The 24,784-nt window shown below is 47.0% G+C and overlaps 1 protein-coding gene across 2 annotated transcripts in view; it reads left to right on the top strand.

Annotated features, from left to right (window-relative positions):
- The window catches only part of LOC126990926 (organic cation transporter protein-like), a gene marked incomplete at its 5' end in the record, with an annotated part of 77,407 nt that overhangs the window by 5,771 nt on the left and 46,852 nt on the right, over positions 1–24,784 (top strand). For both annotated transcript variants that reach the window (XM_050849562.1, XM_050849561.1), the window contains 4 exon segments: positions 8,505–8,613; positions 8,893–8,996; positions 9,133–9,278; positions 23,723–23,891. In XM_050849562.1, the coding sequence (XP_050705519.1) occupies positions 8,505–8,613; positions 8,893–8,996; positions 9,133–9,278; positions 23,723–23,891 (528 nt within the window).

Genomic DNA, 24,784 nt, shown 5'->3' with positions numbered 1-24,784 from the left:
TTGAGAGGTGTCCTGATAACTCTTCAAACCTCTTCCTTATCAGTTTCTCAAAACATTCGTGGTCTTAGTTCTAATTTCCATTCTGTGGAACACCATTAAACTTTACCTTCTCTTCCTCACCGAAACACATGTCTTTGAGGCTACTTACAGCAATCTCTACTCTGTTCCCTCCTACTATCTCTGTCCTAAATTTCAATCCAAAGCTGGATGTTGCGCCTACGTGCTCAACGACATCACTTGCTCTCGTGTCCACGACCTTAACTCTTCAGAATTTTCCACCATCTGGCTAAGACTTCATTGTCATTCTATTACTAAATACATCTGTGCTGTTTATCTCTCACCTAACATTGTAAAATTCTTTGACTCCTTGAACTCTAAAGTGGAGCGCATCTTGACCCACTCTCCCTTCGCTGAAAACTCCATCTTGGGAGATTTTAATGTTCACCACCAGTTTTGGCTTTCATCCTCTTTCACAGACCTTTCACAGAGCCTGGTGAACAAGCCTACAACTTTGCTCTCCTCGACGATCTAGAGCAGTTGATTCAGCACCCTACATGTATTCCCGACCGTCATGGCGACAGGCCCAACATACTAGATCTCTTCCTTACCTCTAACCCTTCTTCTTACTCTGTCAAACTGTTCTCTCCGTTGGGCTCCTCCGACCACAATCTTATTTCTGTATCCTGTCCAATCGCTCTTGTACATCCCCTGGCCCCACCGAAGAGGCGATGTTTCTGGCATTTTGCTTCTGCTCGGTGGGACGACCTGAGGATGTACTTTTCCGATTTCCCGTGGAATGATTACTGCTTCCAGGAGGGAAACCCCTCTGTGTGTGCCCAGCGCATCACAGAGGTGATTGTCTCTGGAATGGAGGCATACATTCCACGTTCTTTCTCTACTCCTCATGCTAAAAAGCCTTGGTTTAATCATGTTTGTTCTCGTGCTGGGCTACCAGAGCCTTCGCACTCCTGCTAACCATGATCATTATATTTCCGCCCGGAACCGTGCCAAATCTATTCTTCAACTTACTAAAAGCTCTTTCATAAATACAAAATGTCAAAACCTTGCTTTTTCTAATTCTTCCTGGGACTTCTGGCACCTAGCCAAAAATATCTCCTACAATTTCACTTCTTCCTCTTTCCCTCCCTCAACTCGACACAATCGAGTAGGCGGTGGCCGAATCGGTAGAGTACTGGGCCCACATTCACCGCGTGATGGACGACGCGGGTTCGAATCCCCACGCTACCACTCGGATTTTTCAGTCACCGCCGAGTGGCTTAAAACTACCCACATGCTGTCCTGAAGACCACCCATCAACCCGGACTCTAGAGGAAGCCGTCCAAGCGAATCAAGAACGAGTTCCGGGGGGCAGCATGAGCCAATGCAAGATGGCGCCACTATAAACATTCGCTTGCGCCAGAACGGGCTGGGCCGACCATCAGGCCCCACCTGGAAGAAGCCTCGGGCCGACCATCAGGCCCCACCAGGAAGATGCCTACCGGCGCAACAGGCAGCGACTTAAAAAAAAAAAAAAAAAAAAAAAAAACTATCCCCTATTCTTCGACAATATTCAGCTGTCACCATCTTTAACACTAAACATCCTCGGTCTATCCTTAACTAAAAATTTTAACAGGAAACTTTACATCTCCTCTCTCACTTAATCAGATTCCTCGAGGTTGGGCGTTCTGTATCGTCTCTGCCAGTTCTTCTCCCCCGCACAGTTGCTGTCCATATACAGGGGCCTTGTCCGTCCTCGTATGGAGTATGCATTTCACGTGTGGGGGGGCTCCACTCACACAGCTCTATCGGCCAGAGTGGAGTCTAAGGCTCTTCGTCTCATCAGTTCTCCTCCTCTTACTGATAGTCTTCTACCTTCTAAATTCCGTCGCGATGTTGCCTTTCTTTCTATCTTCTATCGATATTTTCACGCTGACTGCTCTTCTGAACTTGCTAACGGCATGCCCCCCCTCCCCCTTCCGCGGCCTCGCCTTACACGACTTTCTAATCAAGCTCACTCCTATACTGTCCAAACCCCTTATGCATCTTCACTCTTTCATCCCTCACGCTGGTAAACTCTGGAACAATCTTCCTTCATCTGTATTTCCTCCTGCCTACGACTTGAACTCTTTCAGGAGGAAGGTATCAGGTCACCTCTACTCCCGAAATTAACCTCTCTATTTGGCCACTCCTCTGTACTCCATTCAGGAGCAGTAAGTAGCGTGCTTTTTTTTTTCCATTATTGTTTTCTTTGTTTTCACGCCCTTGAACAGTCTCCTTTTCTGTAAAAAAAAAATGTCTGGCAGCTCCGCCCCATCCCATGGACCCCCTGTCACATACCCAGCCAGCTTATTCTCTCGCTGCTCATCGTGGAATCGGCTTCGTCCGCTGCCCCATGTTTGTCATCGACGGGTGATCTGTGGGAAGACTACAGTCCCGTTCCTGCTCTCCTTGCCTGGCCCTTCCCCACCTTACTAGAGTTGCTCTATTTTTTTTTACATCAGAGTGTGTGTGAGTGTGGACTATGGTGCCGAGGGTGCTTTATCTAGTAGCCCTCGTTACTCATGACCATAGATGGAGTGGACGGGTGTGGTTGATGGCGCCGAGGGCTTCCCCACCTCACAAGATCTGCTCTATCTTTTGATATCAGAGTGTGTTTGCGTATGGTCTATGGCACCGAGGGTGCTTTGGTTAGTAGCCGTCACTACTCAACACCTCCTCCGCCCCACTTTGCCTTTTTGATCATAGGTGGAGTGGGTGGGTGTGGTCGATGGCGCCGAGGGTGCTGCGATTTGTAGCCGGTGCTACTCGCCCCACCTCCTGGTCCTTCTCTTTCTTCCTGCCCAGGAAGGAGAGTTGGAGCACGGTGTTTTTTGGCACCCTGGCCTGCACTCACCCCCCCTTCTCCTATCGCTGGTTGAAGGCAGGGAGTTGAGTTTCGCCGATCCATTGAAGCCGAGGGGGCTGCTTCCTCTTCGCAGCCGTCGCTACTCCGTCAAACCTTCCGGCCCATCCGTCCCTTCCTTCTCCGGAAAGGGAGACGGAGCCTGGTGACTTCTGGCGCCCAGGTCCCAGCCCCTTTGCGTCGTTCCACACTAGTCATCTACACTCTTTAAGGTAAGCCTAAAGCCCTGGCCCGTCCCCAGCCCACTCTGCACCTTCAACTATAGGCTGAGTGAGTGATAGTGGCTTACGGCGCCGAGGGGGGCTTCGTCTTCGCAGCCGTAGCTACCCAGCCCCGCTTCCCGGCCCGCCTTTGCTTTCCTTCCCAGGAAAGGGAGGCGGAGCATGGTGACTGTTGGCGCCCAGACCCCCTCCCTTTCTCCGCTCTCTGTTTGTAAGCGAGGGGCTGAGACAGGCGTTTTCGTGCCTGTTGAAATTTCGCCGATCTTTCCCTGCTCTCTGCTGATGTGAGGGATGAAGCGCAACGCTTCGTGGCCCCTTCGTCGTTCCACGGTGGTCATCAACGCGATAAGTGGAGTGAGTGCGTGTGTTTATGGCGCCGAGGGGACTTCGTGTCAAAGTCGTTGCTACTCAGTACCTCCTCCTGCCCAGTCCCTGTCTTTTTTTCCCAGGAATGGAGCGGTGCACGGGATATATGGCGCACGGGTTCCCCCCTCCCTTCCCCTTCTCCCTTCGCCGGTTGAAGGCAGGTGGCTTGGGTCTACCATTCGTACCTTATGGACTCGCCGCTTGGCAGCCACCTCCCTGTTCTCTTCTGGTCGGGGTGAAGGATGGAGTGACATTTCGTGGCCCTTTCGTCACTCTATGCGGGTCTTCTACGTGTTCTCCTGGTAGGTCAACATCCCTTCCTGTGTGGCATGGCGAGGGGGAAGGGTCTTTGGGCTCCTTCTTCCTCCTCCCCAGTTTGTCCTCCACTCCTACTCGCCTGTCCTGGGCCGACTCCTTGCCCTTCACCCCCCTCCCACTCTGCTTTTTTGCCGATAGGCGGAGTGGGTGTATGCGTGGTTCTTAGTGTCGAAGGCACAGGAGTTCGTGGCCGTTTCTACCACCCGGCCCTTCTCTACCTTCCCTCCCAGGTTGGAAAATTGGAGCACGTTGTATTTTGGCACCCTGGTCTGTTCTCCCCTATCCACTTCTCCACGAGCTGGCTGAAGGCAGCTGGTGATTGAGCTTCACTCTTCCTGCCTCCCGGAGCTTTACTGGCTCGCCGTTACCTCACATGTCGGCTTGGTGGTCAGAGTGTGTGGGGGTGTGTAGTGCTTCGCGGTTTCTTCGACGCTCCTCTTCGTCCTCTCTCCCCTCCCCTTCTTTCGCTGGTTGAAGGCGGGAGGTTGGGTTTCGGCGCTTCTTGCCTTCCAGAGCTTCGCCACTCCGCCTCTACCTTCCATCTCGGCCTGTTAGTCAGAGTGTGGGGCGGTGTGCGATGTTTCGCGATCCCCTCCTCCTTCTTCCGTTGGTGGGAGAGGACGAGTCGAGTTTTCGGCGTTTCGTTCGTGCCTCCCAGAGCTTCGCCGCTGCCGGCAATCTCTGTCTGCTGGTCAGAGTGCGGGACGGAATGCTGTGCTTCGCGGCTCCTTTGACACGGCTCATTGCCCCCCCTGCCCACTCCCCTCTTCCCCGTTCGCGGGTTGAGGGCAGGGTGACGGTGTCCGGAGTTTAGCGTTTGTCGGGGCGTCGCCGCCACCTCCCCTTATCTATCCGTTGACCGGCTTAAAGGAGTGTGACGTCCGCCCCTTCCCTCTCCTCTCCCTTCGTCGGCTGAGGGAAGGGGGTGAGTTTCGGCGACTCGTAGCTTTGGAGCTTCAACACCCAATAGGTCCTTCCGCTTCCACCGCTTCCGTCCAGGGATGGTCGCAGTGGTGGGTTTCTGTGTTTTCTCCTGGAAGATTATTGGGTTCGTTTGACAGTCTAGTACTGTCCTCCATCCGCTTACAAGACTAGTCACCCTCTCCTGGCTCATCCCCTCGTGGTCACGGAATCGGAGGACGACTTCCATGAGGTTTTGGGCTGGGCGGGAGTTGTCCTGGTCGGGGAACGGAGGGAGTGCGAGACTTCGTAGCTCTTGCAGCGCCTCCCAGGCCATTCGTGGCTTCTGGTACTTCGCAGCCACCTTCCGTGTTTGTCGTTTTGTCTGAATACAGGATGGAGTGCAGCGTTTTCGAGGCCCGCTGCTCCTCCTGGGGCATTCGTGGCTTCAGCAGCTTCGCCGCCACCTCCTCTCTCTGCCGGCAGGCGGGGGACATAGAGGAGAGACGGCGATTCGTGGCTCTTTTACCGTGCCTCTTAGGCAAGCATGCTTTTCGTGGCTTCTGGAGCCTCGCTGTACTACTTCCCATCTTTTCGGCTCATCTGAGTGACGGATGCAGCGCTGTGATTCGGTATGCTTTCGCCGCTCCTCGGCCGTTTCTGGCTTCCAGGGCTTCGTCTTTGCCTCCCACCTCTGTCAGATGGCTCGAGTGTTGGATGCAATGCGGCGATGCGTGTTTTTTTGCCGCTCCCATGCGGGCCTCCTGGCTTCCGGAGCTTCGCTACTTCCTCCTACCATTGTCGGTTGGCCGGGGTGAAGGATGCACAACGGCGATGCGTGGCCTTTTTGCAGCGTTTCTCCTCGCCCGTTTCTGACATCCGGCGCTTCACTACTTTCTCCTCCCTCTGTCGGTTGGCCGGAGTGAAGGGCACAGTGCAGCGATGCGTGGCTCTTTCGCCGCTCCTCCTCGGCTGTTCCTGGCTTCCGGAGCTTCCTACTTACTCCCACCTCTGTCGACTGGCCATAGTGAAGGACATAGTACGGCGATACGTGACTCTTTCGCCGCTCCTCCTCGGCCGTTCCTAGCTTCCGGAGCTTTGCTACTTCCTCCCACCTCTGTCGGTTGGTCGGAGTGAAGGACACAGTGCGGCTAAGCGTGGCTCTTTCGCCGCTCCTCCTCGGCCGTTCCCAGCTTCCTGAGCTTCGCTACTTCCTCCCACTTCTGTCGGTTTGCCGTAGTGGGCATAGTGCGGCGATGCGTGGCACTTAAGCCACTCCTTTTCCGTTCCAGGCTTCCTTAGCATCGCGTTCTCCTCCTACCTCTGTCGGGTGGTTAGAGTGAGGGATAGGGTGCGGCGATAAGTGGTTCTTTCGCCCCTCTTCCGTGTTCTTTCGTGGCTTCCGTGCCGTTGCCACCACCTCCGCCCATCCCTGTCGGATGATCGGTGTCACGGGAGGAAGGCGGCCACTTGTGGCTCTTTTGTCGAGCCTCCTCTGTTTTTCTTTCGTGATTCCGGGAGCTTCACCGCTACCTCCCTTCCTCTTCGGATGGTCGGAGTGAGGGACAGTGTGGTGTTTCGCGGTTCTCTCGCTGCTCCTCTTCAGCTTTTCTGGATTCTGGAGCTTCGCTGCCGCCTCCCTTTTCGGTTTGCTGGTCGGAGTGACGGAGGGAGGGCGGTGTTTCAGGGCTCTTTCACTACGCTTCCTCGGCCGTTCGCCAACTCGGTCGTGAGGGACATACCCCTTCGCTGTTCTGCCCCTATGGCCCTCCCCTCCCTTTCCCCCTGCTCCTTTCACTGAGTAAAGGTGGACGAGTGCGGTTTTTGGCTTTTAGCGACTCACGGAACTTCCCTGCATCTTCCTTTCTCTGCCATCTCTACCATCTCTGTCGGCTAGTCGGAGTGGAGTATGCAGGGCAGCGATTCGTGACTCCTTCGCCGCTCTTCTTAGTGTCTTGAGGAGCTTCGCCTCTCTATTTGTTGGCCGGAGTGAGTAAGGGAGTGCGACGATACATGGCTCGTTCGCTGAAAATGCGACGATTCGTGCCTCCTTCACCTCGCCACCTCCGTCCGAGGCTACTCCCCCCTCCCACCCGCTTTCTATTTTCGCTGTTTGAAGGTACGGGGGCGGGGTTCGGTGATACGTGTGTATTGGAGCTTCGCCGCCACTTCCCAATTTTTTTCCGCTGGTCGACGTGAGGGATGGAGTGTGGCGTTTTTGTTGCGTGTTTTCGCCGCTCCCATTCGGCAAAGATCTGGGTCTTTCGACTTTCCTGGAAGAGTAGAGTGATACTTTATTTCACCTTTCCCTTTTCCTCGTCCCTCCTGCCCCTTTTACCTATCTTTCGTAGTGGCTAGCCTTGGTTGCCAATAGGGTCTGGGTTGGCGTTGCGTATCTTTTGGAGCTTCGCCACCACCTACCTTTTCTGCCTGCTTTCTGGTGCGAGGGAGGAAGCACGACTATTTGTAGTTCTCTTGCCGCCCAGGTGCCGCCCTCTTGCGGCTAAGGATGGGGCGTTTCACTGATAGTGGAGACAGAAGAGTGATTCATTTGTTACACCCCTTCCGTTTCACGGTCATGACTTCCTTTTTCTGGCTAGTCAAAATCTTTTCCGTGTAGCGAAGGGCTACTCGACGACCTTCTAGTTCCGTGGTCACTAGCTCTGGCCCTTGTACGTCCTGTGCCTCTTGAATGGCTTTTTCAGCCGAAGGAGGGTGCGCTTCGCTACGACTTGCTAGAGCCCTTCTTCCCGAGGGAGGCGTTCCTCGCCTAGCTCGGGAGAACAGTCGCTGACCTTATAAAGGGCTCCTTGTAAAGGAGGTCCTTTGACATAAACTCCATTTTCCTCGTGACCCTGACTGATTCACTCAGTTTTGGTTAAGGTTTAGATCTGATTCGATGTACGGTTTTCCTCCTCCTCAGCCATTCGCGGCTTCTGGAGCCTCGCTCCTTTCTCCCCTCTCTGTGGACTGGTCGGGGAACGGAGAGAGGGCGGGAATTCGTCGCTCTTGCAGCGCCTCCCAGACCTTTCGTGGCTTCTGAAGCGTCGCTGTCCTACCTCCCGTCTTGTCGCCTGTTCGGAGTGACGGATGCGGTGACATGATTTACAATACTTTCGCCGCTCCTCGCCCGTTCCTGGCGTATGGGGCTTCGCCTCCTCCTCCCACCTCTGTCGGTTTGTTGGAGTGATGGATGCAGTGCGGCGATACGTGCCCCTTCCGCCGCTCCTCGGCGTTGCTGGGTTGAGGTGTTAATTTTTCGGCTCACTTTTGTTTCGCCTTTTCTTCTTTGAACTTTTGGCGTCTTGAGCAGTTGTCTTCCCTCTCCCCTTGGGAATAGGGGGCTTCTTGCCCCTTCGCCAAATGGTAGGTAGCAAGTGCACTAGCTCGGAGGGGACCTAAAATGACGGCTTTGAGGTACGAAAAGCATATTTTTTGGTCCACGAAAAAGCTAGTGCACGGCCTACAGCCTCCCACCCAACCTTCCCCACCAAGTTCTAAGCCCCCAGTCCTCAGGAGAGTTCTCTTATGGGATATTAATGATTTGGCGGGGAGGGTGAGAGGGGGTCCGTGGGATGGCGTGGAGCTCCCAGACGTGTTCGAAATATCTAGTGCAGCCTAGGTTCATTATATCCAGATATGGGATAAGGTTACCGATTTTACCCAGGGTTATCCTGGAGCGCGATCCAATCCTCTATCGTTAGCAAGTGCACAAGCTCTTTCGTGGACCCCCTAAAATAGGCTTTTCGTACCTCAAAGCCGTCAGTCTACCCACCTTAGTACTTACCTCTTCACAGGGACTCGTGTAGCTACTTCCGGATCACCTCGGAAGGATCACTACAGGAGGAGCCGTGCACTGAGTTTCTTTACGATGATTCCATCTTCAGCAGCACACTCACGTCTGAGGTCTGTAATGTTTGGAGAAGGGTGTAAAAAAATGTATATGCACAAAAAAAGGGAGTTGTTATCCTGTACATTGAAAAACGGCAACTCAAAATCTAGTGCATGTTAAGATGCAACTTGAAAAGAATATGAATTTAATGTTTTGTTTTTTTAGCTAGATAGTCAATGAAAAGTGATATTGTTATAGATAACGCTGAAAAAGCAGTGCAGGATATCAGGATACCAAACTAACCCTCCTTCGTGTTCTCATCCATTTCTTCTTCCTCCCCCTCCTCACCTCAGTTCGGTCTAGTGTGCGGGAGGGCTTACCAACGGGCAGCCTACCAGAGTGTCTATTCTCTCTCCTCCATCATCGGTTCCTTGGTTAGCGGGTACGCGGCAGACAGGTACGAACGAGAGGTTATGATGGTGTCGCAGTACACTCTATCAATGCATATATGCACACCTACAAATACCTGAATATAGTGTTGAATACAGCATATTAGTCTTGAAAGGTAAGATCAAGGTGTATTCTGTCGTCAGGTACGGGCGGAAAATTGTGGTGGTGGTGTCGCAGGTAATGTACGCTGCTACCTGCATCAGCATCAGCTTCATCAGCAACTTTAACGTGATCCTTGCATTCCGATTTCTTTTGGGGGCGCTTGGAACACCCACCTTCTACATGCTAGGTGAGCTACACACACACACACACACACACACACACACACACACACACACACACACACACACACAGTTCAGTCGCATCTAAATAACCCTCGACTTCCTCAGCAGGACTCCGGACATACATCTCCTTGCCTCTCCTTAAGAGAGCTCTAGTCCTACTCGACAGAGCATCTCCTCGATATTTTCCAGTACCTCCTCTGAGGCATATCCACTCCTAGGTCTCGGGCGCTCTCCAGTGCATTCTTTTGCAGCTCGGAGAATCTCATGTTTGAAGATATCATCCAGTTCCACAGGGTCATCAAGGACGCTAAGAACACTGAACCTATTTGAGACTGTCACTGCATCCTCATGCACATATGCCTGACTTTTCATCTTCATGAGATGAACACAGCATTGTTGCATCACGAGAATTTTGTTGACCTGACACGAAGCTTCATTGGTGCAACAGCAAAGAGATAATCCCACTATGTCCAACCTCAGCCTTCTGAGCTCATCCGATGGGTGTGGTCGGTGTTCCTCAGAGAAGCGAAAGACGATCCAGGAGCCCACACGCATAGCCGTCCGAGAGTTAATCCCTTGCCAGTTTTTACGGGCGGGCGCCGTTTCTACAGTGGCCACCCCAAAAACACACACACAAAAAAAAGGGGGCCCTTCCTCATTCGAAATATAGTGGTGGGTCCCGAGGTTTTGCTGTGCATCCGGGGGGCTTCGTGGTGTAGTGGTTAACACACTCGGCTCACAACCGAGAGAGCCCGGGTTCGATTCCCGGGCAGAGTGGAAAAAATTGGGCGGCTTTTCCGATACCCTACGCCCCTGTCCACCCAGCAGTGAATGGGTACCAGGTATTAATCGAGGGTTGTGTCCCGTCTCCTGGGATCTGTTCCCTTCTCCTATGATTCCTTCCCCTTCTGTCTCTCTCCGGCATATGACCACAGATGTTGCGCCGACTAAACGAAACTTTCCAACTTTTTTTGTTGTGCATCCATAACTTACGGCAGACTCGGCCAGTGAAGAGAACAATAAGTGAAAACTCATACTATATAAACAAATGGAGATCCATACAAGCTGCAACCATCATCGTCAGCAGCAGCATAAAACCACATAGGCTACTGTAAAAATAGCATTCAAAGGTCACAGGAACTAAAGAGCCATAACCTAAGAAAAGTTGAACTAAAAAATGAACAAATGTTCACCACCAGCTTAGGCTTTCATCCTCTTTCACTGACCAGCCTGATAATGAAGCCTACAGGTTCAGCACCCTACACGTATTCCCGACCGTCTTGGAGACAGGCCCAACATATTAGACATCTTCCTTATCTCTAACCCTTTTGCTTACTCTGTCAAACTGTTCTCTCGTTGGGCTCCTCCGATCACAACCTGATTTCTGTATCCTGTCCTATCGCTCCTGTACATCCTCTGGACCCACCGAAGAGGCGATGCTTCTGGCATTTTGCTTCAGCTCGGTGGGACGATCTGAGGATGTACTTTTCCGATTTCCCGTGGAAAGATCACCGCTTCCAGAAGAGAGACCCCTCTGTGTGTGTCCAACGCATCACAGAGGTAATTGTCTCTGGAATGGAGGCATACATTTCACGTACTTTCTCTACTCCTCATGCTAAAAAACCTTGGTTTAATCACGCTTGTTCTCGTGCTGTCAAAGATAGAGAAGCCGCTCACAAAAGGTACCAGAACCTTCGAACTGCCGCTAATCATAATCTTTACATCTCTGCCTGGAATCGTGTCAAATCTATTCTCCGACTTACCAAAAAATCCTTCATCCATAGCAAATGTCAACACCTTGCTTTCTCTAATTCTTTCAGAGACTTCTGGAACCTAGCCAAAAATATCTCCTCCGATTTCACTTCTTCCTCTTTCCCGCCTCTATTTAACCCAGACGGCAGCACTGCCGTCTCATCTATCTCTAAGGCTGAATTTTTCACTCAAACTTTCTGTAACAGCTCCACTCTGGACGATTCTGGGCATATTCCTCCTACTCATCCCCCTCTGACTCTTTCATGCCTGTTATTCAGATTCTTAAGAACGATTTTTCTATGCTCTCTCTGGCCTCAACTCTCAGAAGGCTTATGGACTTGATGGAGTGTCTCCTATTGTCCTTAAAAACTGTGCTTCCGTGCTGACACCCTGCCTGGTCAAACTCTTTCGCCTCTGCCTACCAACATCTACCTTTCCTTCCTGCTGGAGGCACGCCTTCGTACAGCCTGTGCCTAAGAAGGGTGACCGTTCCAATCCCTCAAACTACCGCCATATAGCTTTCCTTTCCTTTACTTTACTTTACTATCCTGTCTGTCTGTCTGTCGAAGTCCCGCTAACTTTGATCTTTACATTTCAGCCCGGAATCGTGCCAAGTCTATTCTCCGACTTACCAAAACTTCTTTCATTAATAGAAAATGTCAACACCTTGCTCCTTCTAATTCTCCCCGTGACTTCTGGCATCTAGCCAAAAATATCTCCTTCAATTTCAATTCTTCTTCTTACCCTCCTCTCCTTAACCCTGACGGCAGCACTGCCGTCTCATCTGTCTCTAAGGCTGAACTCTTCGCTCAAACTTTCTGTAAGAACTCCACCCTGGACGATTCTGGGCATATTCCTCCTACTCATCCCCCCTCTGACTCCTTTATGTCTGTTATTAAGATTCTTCCAAATGATGTTTTCTATGCCCTCTCTGGCCTCAACTCTCAGAAGGCTTATGAACCTGATGGAGTGCCTCCTATAGTCCTTAAAAACTGTGCTTCTGTGCTGACACCCTGCCTAGTCAAACTCTTTCGTCTCTGCCTATCAACATCTATCTTTCCTTCCTGCTGGAAGTATGCCTTTGTACAGCCTGTGTCTAAGAAGGGTGACCGTTCCAATCCCTCAAACTACCGCCCTATAGATTTAGTTTCCTGTCTATCTAAAGCTTTTGAATTAATCCTTAATCGGAAGATTCAAAAGCATCTTTCCACTTCTAACCTTCTATTTGATCGCCAGTATGGATTCCGCAAGGGGCGTTCTACTGGGGATCTTCTTGCTCTATAAACTGACTCTTGGTCATCCTCTCTTAGCAGTTTCGGCGAAACTTTCTCAGTTGCGCTAGACATATTGAAAGTCTTCGATAGAGTCTGGCACAAGTCTTTGCTTTCTAAACTGCCCTCTTTCGGATTCTATCCCTCTCTTTGTTCCTTTATCTCCAGTTTCCTTTCCGGCCGTTCTATCTCTACTGTGGTAGACGGTCACTGTTCCTCTCCTCAACCTATCAACAGTTGTGTTCCACAAGGCTCTGTTCTATCACCCACTCTCTTCCTATAATACATCAATGATCTTCTTTCTATAACAAACTGTCCTGTCCACTCATACGCTGATGACTCCATTCTGCATTATTCAACTTCTTTCAAGAGAAGAACCTCTCAACAGGAATTACTAGACTCCAGACTGGATGGAGGCTGCAGAACGCTTAACCTCAAACCTTGTTATCATTTCCGATTGGGGTAAAAGGAACCTTGTGTCCTTCAATGCCTCAAAAACCCAATTTCTCCACCTATCAACTCGACACTCTTCCAAACAGCTATCCCCTATTTCTCGATAACACCCAGCTGTCACCATCTTCAACACTAAACATTCTCGGTCTATCCTTAACTCAAAATTTAACTGGAAACTTCACATCTCCTTTCTCACTAAATCAGCTTCCTCGAGGTTGGGCGTTCTGTATCGACTCCGACAGTTCTTCTCCCCCGCACAGTTGCTATCCATATACAGGGGCCTTGTCCGTCCTTGTATGGAGTATGCATCTCACGTGTGGGGGGGGCTCCACTCACACAGCTCTGCTGGATAAAGTGGAGTCTAAGGCTGGTATTACAAGACACTTTGGCTTCTCACATCAGCTATTTCTAAAGATCAGTGAGGGGATCAGTCGGGTTCTAATGAGCGTCTCTTTAGGTTCATGGTACAGAAGAAGGGTCACACTGCCACCAGGGTTATAAAACTACTCCTAGAAATGCCAACAACTACTACGAAAGCCTTGTCAAATATGTGTTCTTGGGCGGCGAAATGTCTCATAATACGACTAGGCCCCTTTCACACGAGCGGTTTCTGCCGCTCCCGCACATGCCGGAGCGGCAGCCGCATGCCCTTTCACACGAGCGGTTTCTGCCGCTCAGGCGAGCGGCAGCCGCATGCCACCTGCTGGACATCTACGGTTAAGTGCGGTGTCTGCCGCATCCGCTTCGGTATCTTCTTCAGTCATATTTGTAATCTTCTCTTGAGGGACCCCGCAAACAAGGCCGTCTTTCAATCTCGAAGATCAGCAGCTCCGTTTCATGATAATTTTTAATTAGCCATAACCCTGAAATTTAAATGCAAATGTTTGTTGTACAGACGTTTAGATAATTAATATGTAAGACGCTAACATTTTCAATATACATTAATTGAAAGTTCATAAGATGGAAAATATAGTGCATACCAGCTTTTCTAATGATGCAAAGTGGTCGCGTGCCCTTCCTCCCAGTGTTGACAGACAACTATCCCTCGCCCATAGCAACACGCCCATAGCAACACATGACCACCGAAACCGCTGTACGGCATTTCTGCTGCTTCGGTCTTGCTGGTAGTCCGGCAGGGTGTGGCTGCAGGAGCGGCAGCTCCGGCTTTGTGTGAACGCACCCATAGGAGTCAATGTAAAGCTAAACCGTCCGGCACTTGCCGGAGCGGTAGAAACCGCTCGTGTGAAAAGGGCCTTACTGATAGTATTCTACCTCTTAAATTCCGCCGCCATGTTGCCTCTCTTTCTATCTTCTAATGAAATTTTCACGCTGACTGCTCTTCTGAACTTGCTAACTGCATGCCTCCCCCCGTCCCCCGGATCCGCCACACACGACATTCTACTCAAGCTCATCCCTTTACTGTCCAAATCCCTTACGCACGAGTTAACCAGCATCTTCACTCGTTCATCCCTCACGCTGGCAATCCTAAAACTGTATTTCCTGCCTACGACTTGAACTCTTTCGAGAGGAAGATATCAGGACACCTTTCCTCCCGTAATTGACCTCTCTTTCGGCCACCTCTTCGGATTCTTTACAGGAGCAGCAAGTAGCGGGCTTTTTTTTATTATTGTTTCCTTTTTTGTGCCCTTGTGCTTTCTCCTTTGCTGTAAAAAAAAAAAAAAAAAAAAAAACAGGTATCGATCGAGAGGCAACAGTAGAATCGTTCTCTCTCTCTCTCTCTCTCTCTCTCTCTCTCTCTCTCTCTCTCTCTCTCTCTCTCTCTCTCTCTCTCTCTCTCTCGGCAGCTGTGATAACCCTCTCATGCACAATGGTGCGAATCGCGTTAAAATATAATCGTTAAAAATTTGTTTCAAAATCGCCAAAAAAAAAAGGTCCGACAAAATCATGTCATAATTCGGTGTAGAAAGACCCAAGCTAAGCCTACCGAATAAACTAGTTATCAACTCTCCCCTGATCTTAAGTGGTAATATAAACAAATTCATACGTATGATTAATTTTCCAATATGTGTTGGTATTATTCAGTTTTCTTCCACTTTCTCAAAAACTGTTGGTCATGTAATAATTCTATTGGATAAGTTGGAAATTTCAAACAACCGCTGTTATTGGTGTATGCATGTAGCGTAAAATGTCGACTCACAAACTTTCGAGCTGAGAGGAGGTAAACGTAAGTAATCCTTTTTTTTTATACAATGTTCGATGAATAGTAACAACTGTACGGAAGTGGGGGTAGCCTCAGCGGGGGGGACTGGAAGTGGGGGTTGGGGGGGTCAACGGGGGGGGGGTTACGGAAGAGAGGGTATCTGGACCCCCCTCCCCCCCCCCCACCCCATCCCCACCTCTCTCGGGCTAGCGTACGGAAGCGGGAGGGTGACGGGAGTAGGGGTGCCCAGCAGGGAGGGGGTGACGGGAGAGTGGGTACTTGAAGGGTTAAGATAAGATCGTGGGCCCTCGAATGACCACAAGATTACAATCACGGAAAAGGTTAAAGACATTAAGTTAATTAATGACCAGGCTGGAATATGAGTTTACTCTCTAATGCAAGTCCGAAAATAAAATAAAAAATCGCCATTGAACGTAAGACTCGATAAATTATTTAAGTTTTAGCTAGGTGTATTGTATCATTATCTTCTTATTTCTCATTTCTCAACTTGTTTCTTCTTATTTCTTTCCTCAACTTATATATATATATATATTTTTTACTCCGGTTATTTGGCGCCATCTAACCCTAAACACTGCAGCACCAAGTCTTTTTTTCTGATTTTGCATTAATTAATGTCTTATATCTCATTTCTTAACTTCTTTCTTCTTATTTCTTTTCTCAACTTGCATTTCTTTATATTTTCTGCCTGCTCTTCGGTGTCATATGACCTTAGACGTTGCCGCATCGAGTTTACCTTTTTCCCTAGATTAAGATAGCGCTCAAAACTAAGGCAACCCAGAAATACCTCAGTGAGTCAGCGAAGGTAAGGGAGAGAGAGCGATGTGAGATGGAAAGTGGTACGGAAGAGACGGGGGAAAAGGCATAAAGTGAAAAAGGATTATGCGTGTGTGTGTGTGTGTGTGTGTGTGTGTGTGTGTTCCATTCCCCTCTGATTCTTGAGAAATCTGCGGCTAGCTCGAAATTTTGTGGGTCAACTTTTTTAGCCGAAAATATGTTCCGAAGCGGAATTTAGTGAGGATTCTTATGGTATCTTCAAATTCCTCATACGTCTATTAGTTCCCGAGTTACACCGAGAAAACTGTATTTTTTTCTCTCGTCAGAGTAGCCTAACAAATAAAAATCGCTCAAAGCTCCTCATCTACGTTCCTTAGAAAGGCTAGCGTACGGAAGCGGGAGGGTGACGATGTGAGAGGGAAAGTGTGCGTGTGTGTGTATGTGTGTGTGTGTGTGTGTTCCATTCCCCTCTGATTCTTGAGAAATCTGCGGCTAGCTCGAAATTTTGTGGGCCAACTTTTTAAGCCGAATATATGTTCCGAGGCGGAATTTAGTGAGGATTCTTATGGTATCTTCAAATTCCTCATACGTCTATTAGTTCCACTACACAAGGCTACACAAGTGTTGTGCGTCGTTTTGTACGCACCAATAACATCTACACGAACCCTCAGTTTAATCCAAAACATGATGCGTACAAAACGACGCACAACACTTGTGTAGCCCCCACGCACATTTGTTTGAATGCAATGATATATGTCTGGGCTACTAAGCATCTCTAATTCCTGCTGTGTTTTTAACAGAAAAGAGTCATAGGCAAATCCTGGCAGGCTAACATAATTTACAATATCCAACCTCCACTGGGTTTTCAAAATACCTCTCCACTCTAGGAAGACATCACATAGAAGGCCAACATCCACTTTTACATAAAGCAACAAATAGTCCAGCAGGCTCTGACACCCAGCTACTTTCCAAACATTCTGAGCATGTTTATAATCACTTTCGGAAAGTTCTGCTTCTTGAAGCGAATTGAAAAAATCTTCGCGGGATGGAAGACGTGTCTCAAAGTCGTTCCATCGAATCCATATAGTCATAACAAAAAACCTGCTTTCCCTTGATCAATAATGGTAACGCAGTTGCTGGCACATCTTTCAACATCTGTTGTGTGCATATGGGTTCGTTCCCATTGCTGATGAATTGGTTCGCTAAAGCCGCGAGTGAACCAGACATAAAGACATACGCGTCAATAAATCTCAAGTCATTTATGATGACTTCATGGTATTTGTGAACTGAATGTTTTGGTCTTAGTTTGATTTTCAAAGTCAGGTAGCGTTAATTCACGCGGGATTAACGTCATGTCGTAATCCGCATTATGTGCAATGAGAGTGCGCTGCAATTTGTGATTTTTTTCATTTGAAGGTTGCATCTATTACAATAAGCTTCAATGTAATTGTTTCCCGATTTTTCATGGTCATGATGTTTTACTCCTTTACCTTTTAAAACCCGTATTTACAGAGAAGACAGTGAGTTTGTTCATTGTGACGTGCCGTATCTTCATCGGTCATATTGATTGTATTGTAGCCTTTAGAAAATTTTAACTTCTTCCAGGAGTGTGGGTTCAGCTAATGTAAGTTCGTATTATATTCAAAACAGTGTGAGTTCAGCTAATGTAAGTTCGTTCTATATGCAAAACAGTGTGAGTTCAACTAATGTAAGTTCGTTCTTTATACAAAACAGTGTGAGTTCAGCTAATGTAAGTTCGTTCTATAATCAAAACAGTGTGAGTTCAGCTAATGTAAGTTCGTTCTATATACAAAACAGTGCGGGTTCAGCTAATGTAAGTTCGTTCTATATTCAAAACAGTGTGAGTTCAGCTAATGTAAGTTCGTTCTATATACAAACCAGTGTGAGTTCAGCTAATGTAAGTTCGTTCTATATGCAAAACAGTGTGAGTTCAGCTAATGTAAGTTCGTTCTATATACAAACCAGTGTGAGTTCAGCTAATGTAAGTTCGTTCTATATGCAAAACAGTGTGAGTTCAGCTAATGTAAGACCGTTCTATATACAAAACAGTGTGAGTTCAGCTAATGTAAGTTCGTTCTATATACAAAACAGTGTGAGTTCAGCTAATGTAAGTTCGTTCTATATACAAACCAGTGTGAGTTCAGCTAATGTAAGTTCGTTCTATATACAAAACAGTGTGAGTTCAGCTAATGTAAGTTCGTTCTATTTACAAAACAGTGTGAGTTCAGCTAATGTAAGCTCGTTGTATATACAAAACAGTGTGAGTTCAGCTAATGTAAGTTCGTTCTATATACAAAACAGTGTGAGTTCAGCTAATGTAAGTTCGTTCTATATACAAACCAGTGTGAGTTCAGCTAATGTAAGTTCGTTCTATATACAAAACAGTGTGAGTTCAGCTAATGTAAGTTCGTTCTATATACAAAACAGTGTGAGTTCAGCTAATGTAAGTTCGTTCTATATACAAAACAGTGTGGGTTCAGTTAAAATGGTTTACAGCATTACTTTCACAATATGATCCGCTTTCTACTGTTTCCCCGTTTCTATTCACTATAATGTAAGCATACGCTATGGCAAAGTGATGTCTCTTTACACCCATTCGAAGAAGGCTTTACGAGAATACTCTCAAAGTCATAGAATGCTAAATAAGATGGCTCATATGCGTTAGCATGATTAATAAATTTAACAGTATATCCCGCAGGTAGGAATCTTAGTCTTGTGATCATCATTGGGTGCTCAGCAAGCGTTGTCTTGTTCTCACAGGCGCACAAATTTCCATGCAGTTTTTCCATGCTGCATGGTTCTTTTTCATTTCCCGCCGTAGGATAGTTTCCTCAAGCAGTTAATTAGTACACCAACGAGGGAAGAACATATTTTGGATTTGTTGTTAACTAATAAAGAGGACATAATAAGCAACATTGAGGTTGGGGGTTCATTAGGTAACAGTAATCATAAGGAAATTAAATTTAATATTAAATGGGAGGATAGAGTCAGCAGAAACAACACTTAATACCTGACTTCAGGAAGGCGGACTTCGAGGGTTTAAGAAAGTAGTTGCAAAGGCTTAAGAGAGTAAGATCAGAAGTAGCTGAGAGCTTAAACCATAGGGTTCGTTGTGTTGGGAGTATAGAACGTGTAAGAGTTCCTTTTTCCTGGAGTTCCCCATTGGAATACGCGTTCACCTGGGAGGCTCTCCAACAATGTTTGAGCGAAACTGTAGGGATTGAGGAGTATTTATTCCCAAATCAACAAGAAGATATCCATAAGGACGTGAATATACAGCATATTTATATATATATCTGCAACCTTCTCTTTTCCGAATATTTGTCTGCCCAGACAGTGAATTTGAGATAAATCTGACTTATTTAATAACACGAGGGAAGGAAAGGGAAGGGGAGGGAGGGAGGGAGGGGGGAAGAGAGAAGAGGAGGAGAAAGGTTTGATGGAATGTAGAGTTGAGCGAAACTGTAGGGATTCAGGAGTATTTATACCCAAATCAACAAGAAGATGTCCATAAGGACGTGAATATACAGCATATTTATATATATGTACAAACTGGTTTGCCTTCTCTTTTCCGAATATTTGTCTGCCCAGACAGTGAATTTGAGATAAATCTGACTTATTTAACCCTCTCGCGCACGATGACGCATTTCGTGTCATCAAGGGTAAAAGGTTCTGGCGGACGATGACGCGAAAAGCGCCATAAAAGTAAATAAAAAATGATTAAAAATTAAGTTTTCGATGAAAGTGCGTCAAATTTGCAATTGTTGGGATAAGTTTCTTAATAGTAACATATGGCAATCTTTCTAAGGAACGTAGATGAGGAACTTTGAGTGATTTTTATTTGTTAGGTTACTCTGACGATAGAAAAAAAAAACAGTTTTCTCGGTGTAACTCGGGAAGTAATAGACGTATGAGGAATTTGAAGATACCATAAGAATCCTCACTAAATTCCGCCTCGGAACATATATTCGGCTAAAAAAGTTGGCCCACAAAATTTCAAGCTAGCCGCAGATTTCTCAAGAATCAGAGGGGAATGGAACACACACACACACACACACACACACACACACACACACGAACACTTTCCCTCTCACATCGTCACCCTCCCGCTTCTGTACGCTAGCCTTTCTAAGGAACGTAGATGAGGAGCTTTGAGCGATTTTTATTTGTTAGGCTACTCTGACGAGAGAAAAAAATAGAGTTTTCTCGGTGTAACTCGGGAACTAATAGACGTATGAGGAATTTGAAGATACCATAAGAATTCTCACTAAATTCCGCTTCGGAACATATTTTCGGCTAAAAAAGTTGACCCACAAAATTTCGAGCTAGCCGGAGATTTCTCAAGAATCAGAGGGGAATGGAACACACACACACACACACACACACACACACGCATGATCCTTTTTCACTTTATGCCTTTTCCCCCGTCTCTTCCGTACCACTTTCCATCTCACATCGCTCTCTCTCCCTTACCTTCGCTGACTCACTGAGGTATTTCTGGGTTGCCTTAGTTTTGAGCGCTATCTTGATCTAGGGAAAAAGGTAAACTCGATGCGGCAACGTCTAAGGTCATAATATGACACCGAAGAGCAGGCAGAAAATATAAAGAAATGCAAGTTGAAAAAAGAAATAAGAAGAAAGAAGTTAAAAAATGAGATATAAGACATTAATTAATGCAAAATCAGAAAAAAAAAGACTAGGTGCTGCAGTGTTTAGGGTTAGATGGCGCCAAATAACCGGAGTAAAAAAAATATATATATATATATAAGTTGAGGAAAGAAATAAGAAGAAACAAGTTGAGAAATGAGAAATAAGAAGATAATGATACAATACACCTAGCTAAAACTTAAATAATTTATCGAGTCTTACGTTCAATGGCGATTTTTTATTTTATTTTCGGACTTGCATTAGAGAGTAAATTCATATTCCAGCCTGGTCATTAACCTAATGTTTTTAATCTTTTCCGTGATTGTAATCTTGTGGTCATTCGAGTGCCCACGATCTTATCTTAACCCTTCAAGTACCCCTTCTCCCGTCACCCCCCTCCCCCTCCCTGCTGGGCACCCTTCCGCTTCCGTACGCTAGCCCGAGAGAGGTGGGGATGGGGTGGGGTGGGTGAGGGGGGTGGGGGGTTGGGGGTTGGTGAAAAGGTAAAAGAGAGGGGAGGGGGGGGTCCAGATACCCCTTCTTCCGTAACCCCCCCGCTGACCCCCCCAACCCCCACTTCCAGTCCCCCCCGCTGAGGCTACCCCCACCTCCCTACATTTGTTACTACTTCGATGTCAACAATGTTCACTGTATATTTCCATTTCTTGGTTCTTTTTTCTTTTATTAATGCTGAATAATCTTTTATAAAGCCAATGATGTGTTAGAAATGGCGAAAAAAGAAAATTCGTGGGTGACATTGATATAATAGAAAAATAATTCTCCTCGCCCTGTCAGGCCATCCCGTCGCCCCCTCGGGAGCCCCAAGGGTGTCCCTGTAGAGAGAGAGAGAGAGAGAGAAAAAAAAAATCGGTGCGTTTCAGGGTTAGGACGTTTCTGTGCTTCGCCGAGCTGTGTCCTGTGGTATTGTAGCAGCAGTCTAAGCCATTAAGTGGACCAAGGCATTGCTACCTTGCGCGTCCTCGGGGCAGAATACGTAACCTCCAGGGTTACACCGTATATTTCCGTTAAACCGCCACTTTAGGTTGTGGCGATTGCCTAGACCACTACAGAGGGCAAAGGCATTTCTACCCTGTGCGTTCTCGAGGCAGCAAACGAAGCTGTGAGCTTCGCCGTATTATGTCCGCTAAACCGCCTCTTTAGCTTAAAGGAAAGTCCTGTTGGCCTGTTTTGTTCTCCTTTTTTTTTATAAAGATTGCTCAATCCCTATAGCAGGGTACCGACCAAAGAGACTATATACCGTTCTATAGTCTCCTTGGTACCGACAGACCGACTCTATCGGCCGTTTGGAGCGTAGCCGACCAAGTCGGTCTGTCGACGAGGACTGGCGTGTCTCTCGGTACTCCTTACTTATGGTAGATGTAGTTGTTAAAGATTTATCCCCTAGTATCACTTGGAGAAACGGGCCCTTGTCCGAAGACGGATCGTTAAGAGGGAAAATATTGCTCCCTCCCTGCACCGGGGAGCATGGGCCTTTGCCGACAGACCGACTCTATCGGCGATCGAAATCTAGCCGACCGAGTCGGTCTGTCGACGAGGACTGGCGTGTCTCTGACATAGAAGTTTTATTTCTAGATTATATTTGTACAGAGAATGGTAGTTGACTATGTATATAAGTTGACATACGGAAATATTTACAATACTGACAGTTTGGTGCTTCTGTGTGTGTAGGTCAGTTTGTTATAATATTCTTGGTGACTAGATACACGTATTTATGATGTAGTTACTCGCGATCTGATGAAATGTGGAGGATGAGATATGGTGTGTGTGCAGTAGAAGGCAGACTAAAGAAATGGTTTAGAAAGAGGAGATGCTTTAGAATAAATGGAGTGATGTGAAGGGTAGGCTAAGGAATTGAAGGTGGAGAGAACGGGAAGACTTAAGAGAAAATAGATAGATTTAGGGGGTCCCTACACTATGTGTACTGTGTTGCTTGTATTAACAGACGGCGGTGGAACTATATATAGACAGTCCAAATTTCAGTCAAAAATTGCAGCGTGACTTTACATAGACGCTTCTCGAAAAGAGTTCCTTCTTTTTCCAAGCAGAAACTCTCTCTCTCTCTCTCTCTCTCTCTCTCTCTCTCTCTCTCTCTCTCTCTCTCTCTCTCTCTCTCTCTCTCTCTCTCTCTCTCTCTATCTATCTATCTATATATCTATATCTATCTATCTATCTATCTATCTATCTATCTATCTATATATATATATATACATATATATATATATATATATATATATATATATATATATATATATATATATATATATATATATATATATATATATATATTATAGTCTGTAACGTTTGAACACTTTATACCCTGAAAAATGATGTGACAACGTTTTTGCGCACGTGATTATGAGAATTAGTCACGTATACACTCAAAGCAATGTCCCAGTCTGCTCCCAGCTACGCAGAATTTTTTGTGTCTACTCTAACCTAATTATCGTATTTCATTTTCATATATGGAGTTTGTGGACACAATCATGTTCCGTTCATTGAGAAACATCACTGATGAAAAAATAAAACACATTCTAGATCACCTTGCAGCTCTCCTGGGCCAAGACTAAGGTACAGTTGTTTAGAAGCTTGCTAGATGAAACAGTACAATCTGTTCATGCGTGTGGGGAGAACACGGATAACTTGGAAAATTTTATATGCCTCGGTAGCGTAGTTCCGAACAACGACTGGTCTCGTCAGGAAGTCTTACAGCGGATTGGCTTGACCCACGCTCTGGCCCACCTCTGCAGGATCGTCAAGTCGCTTGGGCTCCTCGTTTTACTTTCTGTGAGACATGGGCACTACAAGTAGGGACTTGGAGAGGCAGACTGATGCCTTTCGTAATATATTTCTACGCAGAATCATGAGATATTGCTGGAATGACTTTGTATCAAACCAGCGACTACTCCGTGAAACTGATTCGACAAATATTACCCGCTTAGTCCATCAGCGCTAATTCCGGGGAAACGGGCACACCACTCAGAAACCGACTCTGCACATCGCGTTGTTTTAAGTAGAGGAGGACAAGGGGACGCTTACAGAGTTCGTGGTTTGAGCAAGTCGAGAAATCTTGACAGGAGGTACATAGGATGGGGAGGGGACTTGCATGAAGACTTGCCCGGAGGACACCCTGGTTTGACGTCATAGGGTAGGTGAGGGGATGCGCCCCCAAATGTATGCTTTCAGGGATTGATTGATACATGAAGGCTATTTATCTTACTTTTCTCTTCATTCGGATTAATTCCTAACAGTTATTTCCTTCGAAATGACACTTAGTTGATGTTAGTGAAGGATAATTATAAGGAAAATGACGCCAAGGACATAATTTCAGGTATGGAGGTGTGCGAGACCAAGAACAGGTCTGCTGTAGGCATCCTTATGGCTCTGCCCTGGGCCTTTGGTATGATGATGTGGGGCGGGGCAGGCTACCTCATCAGAGATTGGCGGTGGCTGCAGCTTGCCGTGTCCCTCCCTATAATCCTCATGCTGCCTGTCTTGTTGTGAGTATATTCGTGTGTCCCCTGTGTTCCCTATTTTCCTGTATTGTCCTTCCATTACCTGTTTTCCCCTTTCTTAAAACCCTGCTATTGCTGCCTGTGCTGGTGTGAGTATCCCCGAATATCCTCTATGTCGTCTTTGTCATCCTCTCCGTCCGCTTCTTTCATTCATTTTTCGCTGTCCCTTTTATGTTGAAATTTGTTGTTTCATCTCGGTTTCCCACATTTTCTATGTACCTCGTTTTCTTTAAAAAAAAGTAAAGTGCCGTGTCCGATTTGTCTTCGTACCTTATCATTGTTTTTTCAAAAAAATTTATTCCTTACTACTGTGCCTCCCTTTATCTGTTTTCCTCTGTTTCCTATGTTTTTCAACGTTTCTTCTCATACTTATTGTCCAATGTTCTCAATATTATTCCCCTCTTGAAAGTGGTCACGACGTAGGCAGGAGGAAATGCAGACGAAGGAAAGCTGCTCCAGAGTTCATCAGTAACAGGAATGGCTATAGTACTATCCCTATCAGATCCTATGACATACCGTTTTTAGCAAATATCTTTCAAACGAAGACTCGGATCAGCATGGTGCTTTTCCACGGATTGTTTCACACTCTCCGCTAATTTTTGACACTATTGTGCACTACCAGATGCGGTTAATTATGGCGTTTACTCTTGACTGTGATGACAAAATCTGCGTGAGCCACTTACACATTCGAACAAGTGAGGCGTGACGTATTTGTGAAGTGTATCCACCAACTACCTCCACCCCTGGCTTCCTCTACTCCCACCCCTCCCTTTCCCTCCCTCCCATCCTCCTCTTTCTCCACCTCTTTCTCCACCTCTTTCTCTCTCTCTCTCTCTCTCTCTCTCTCTCTCTCTCTCTCTCTCTCTCTCTCTCTCTCT

This window comes from Eriocheir sinensis, unplaced genomic scaffold (genome assembly GCF_024679095.1).
Source record: "Eriocheir sinensis breed Jianghai 21 unplaced genomic scaffold, ASM2467909v1 Scaffold225, whole genome shotgun sequence".
Classification (NCBI taxonomy): Eukaryota; Metazoa; Arthropoda; class Malacostraca; order Decapoda; family Varunidae; genus Eriocheir; species Eriocheir sinensis.
Note: the sequence above shows the minus strand (reverse complement) of the source record. Positions and strands in the feature narration are given on the sequence as shown.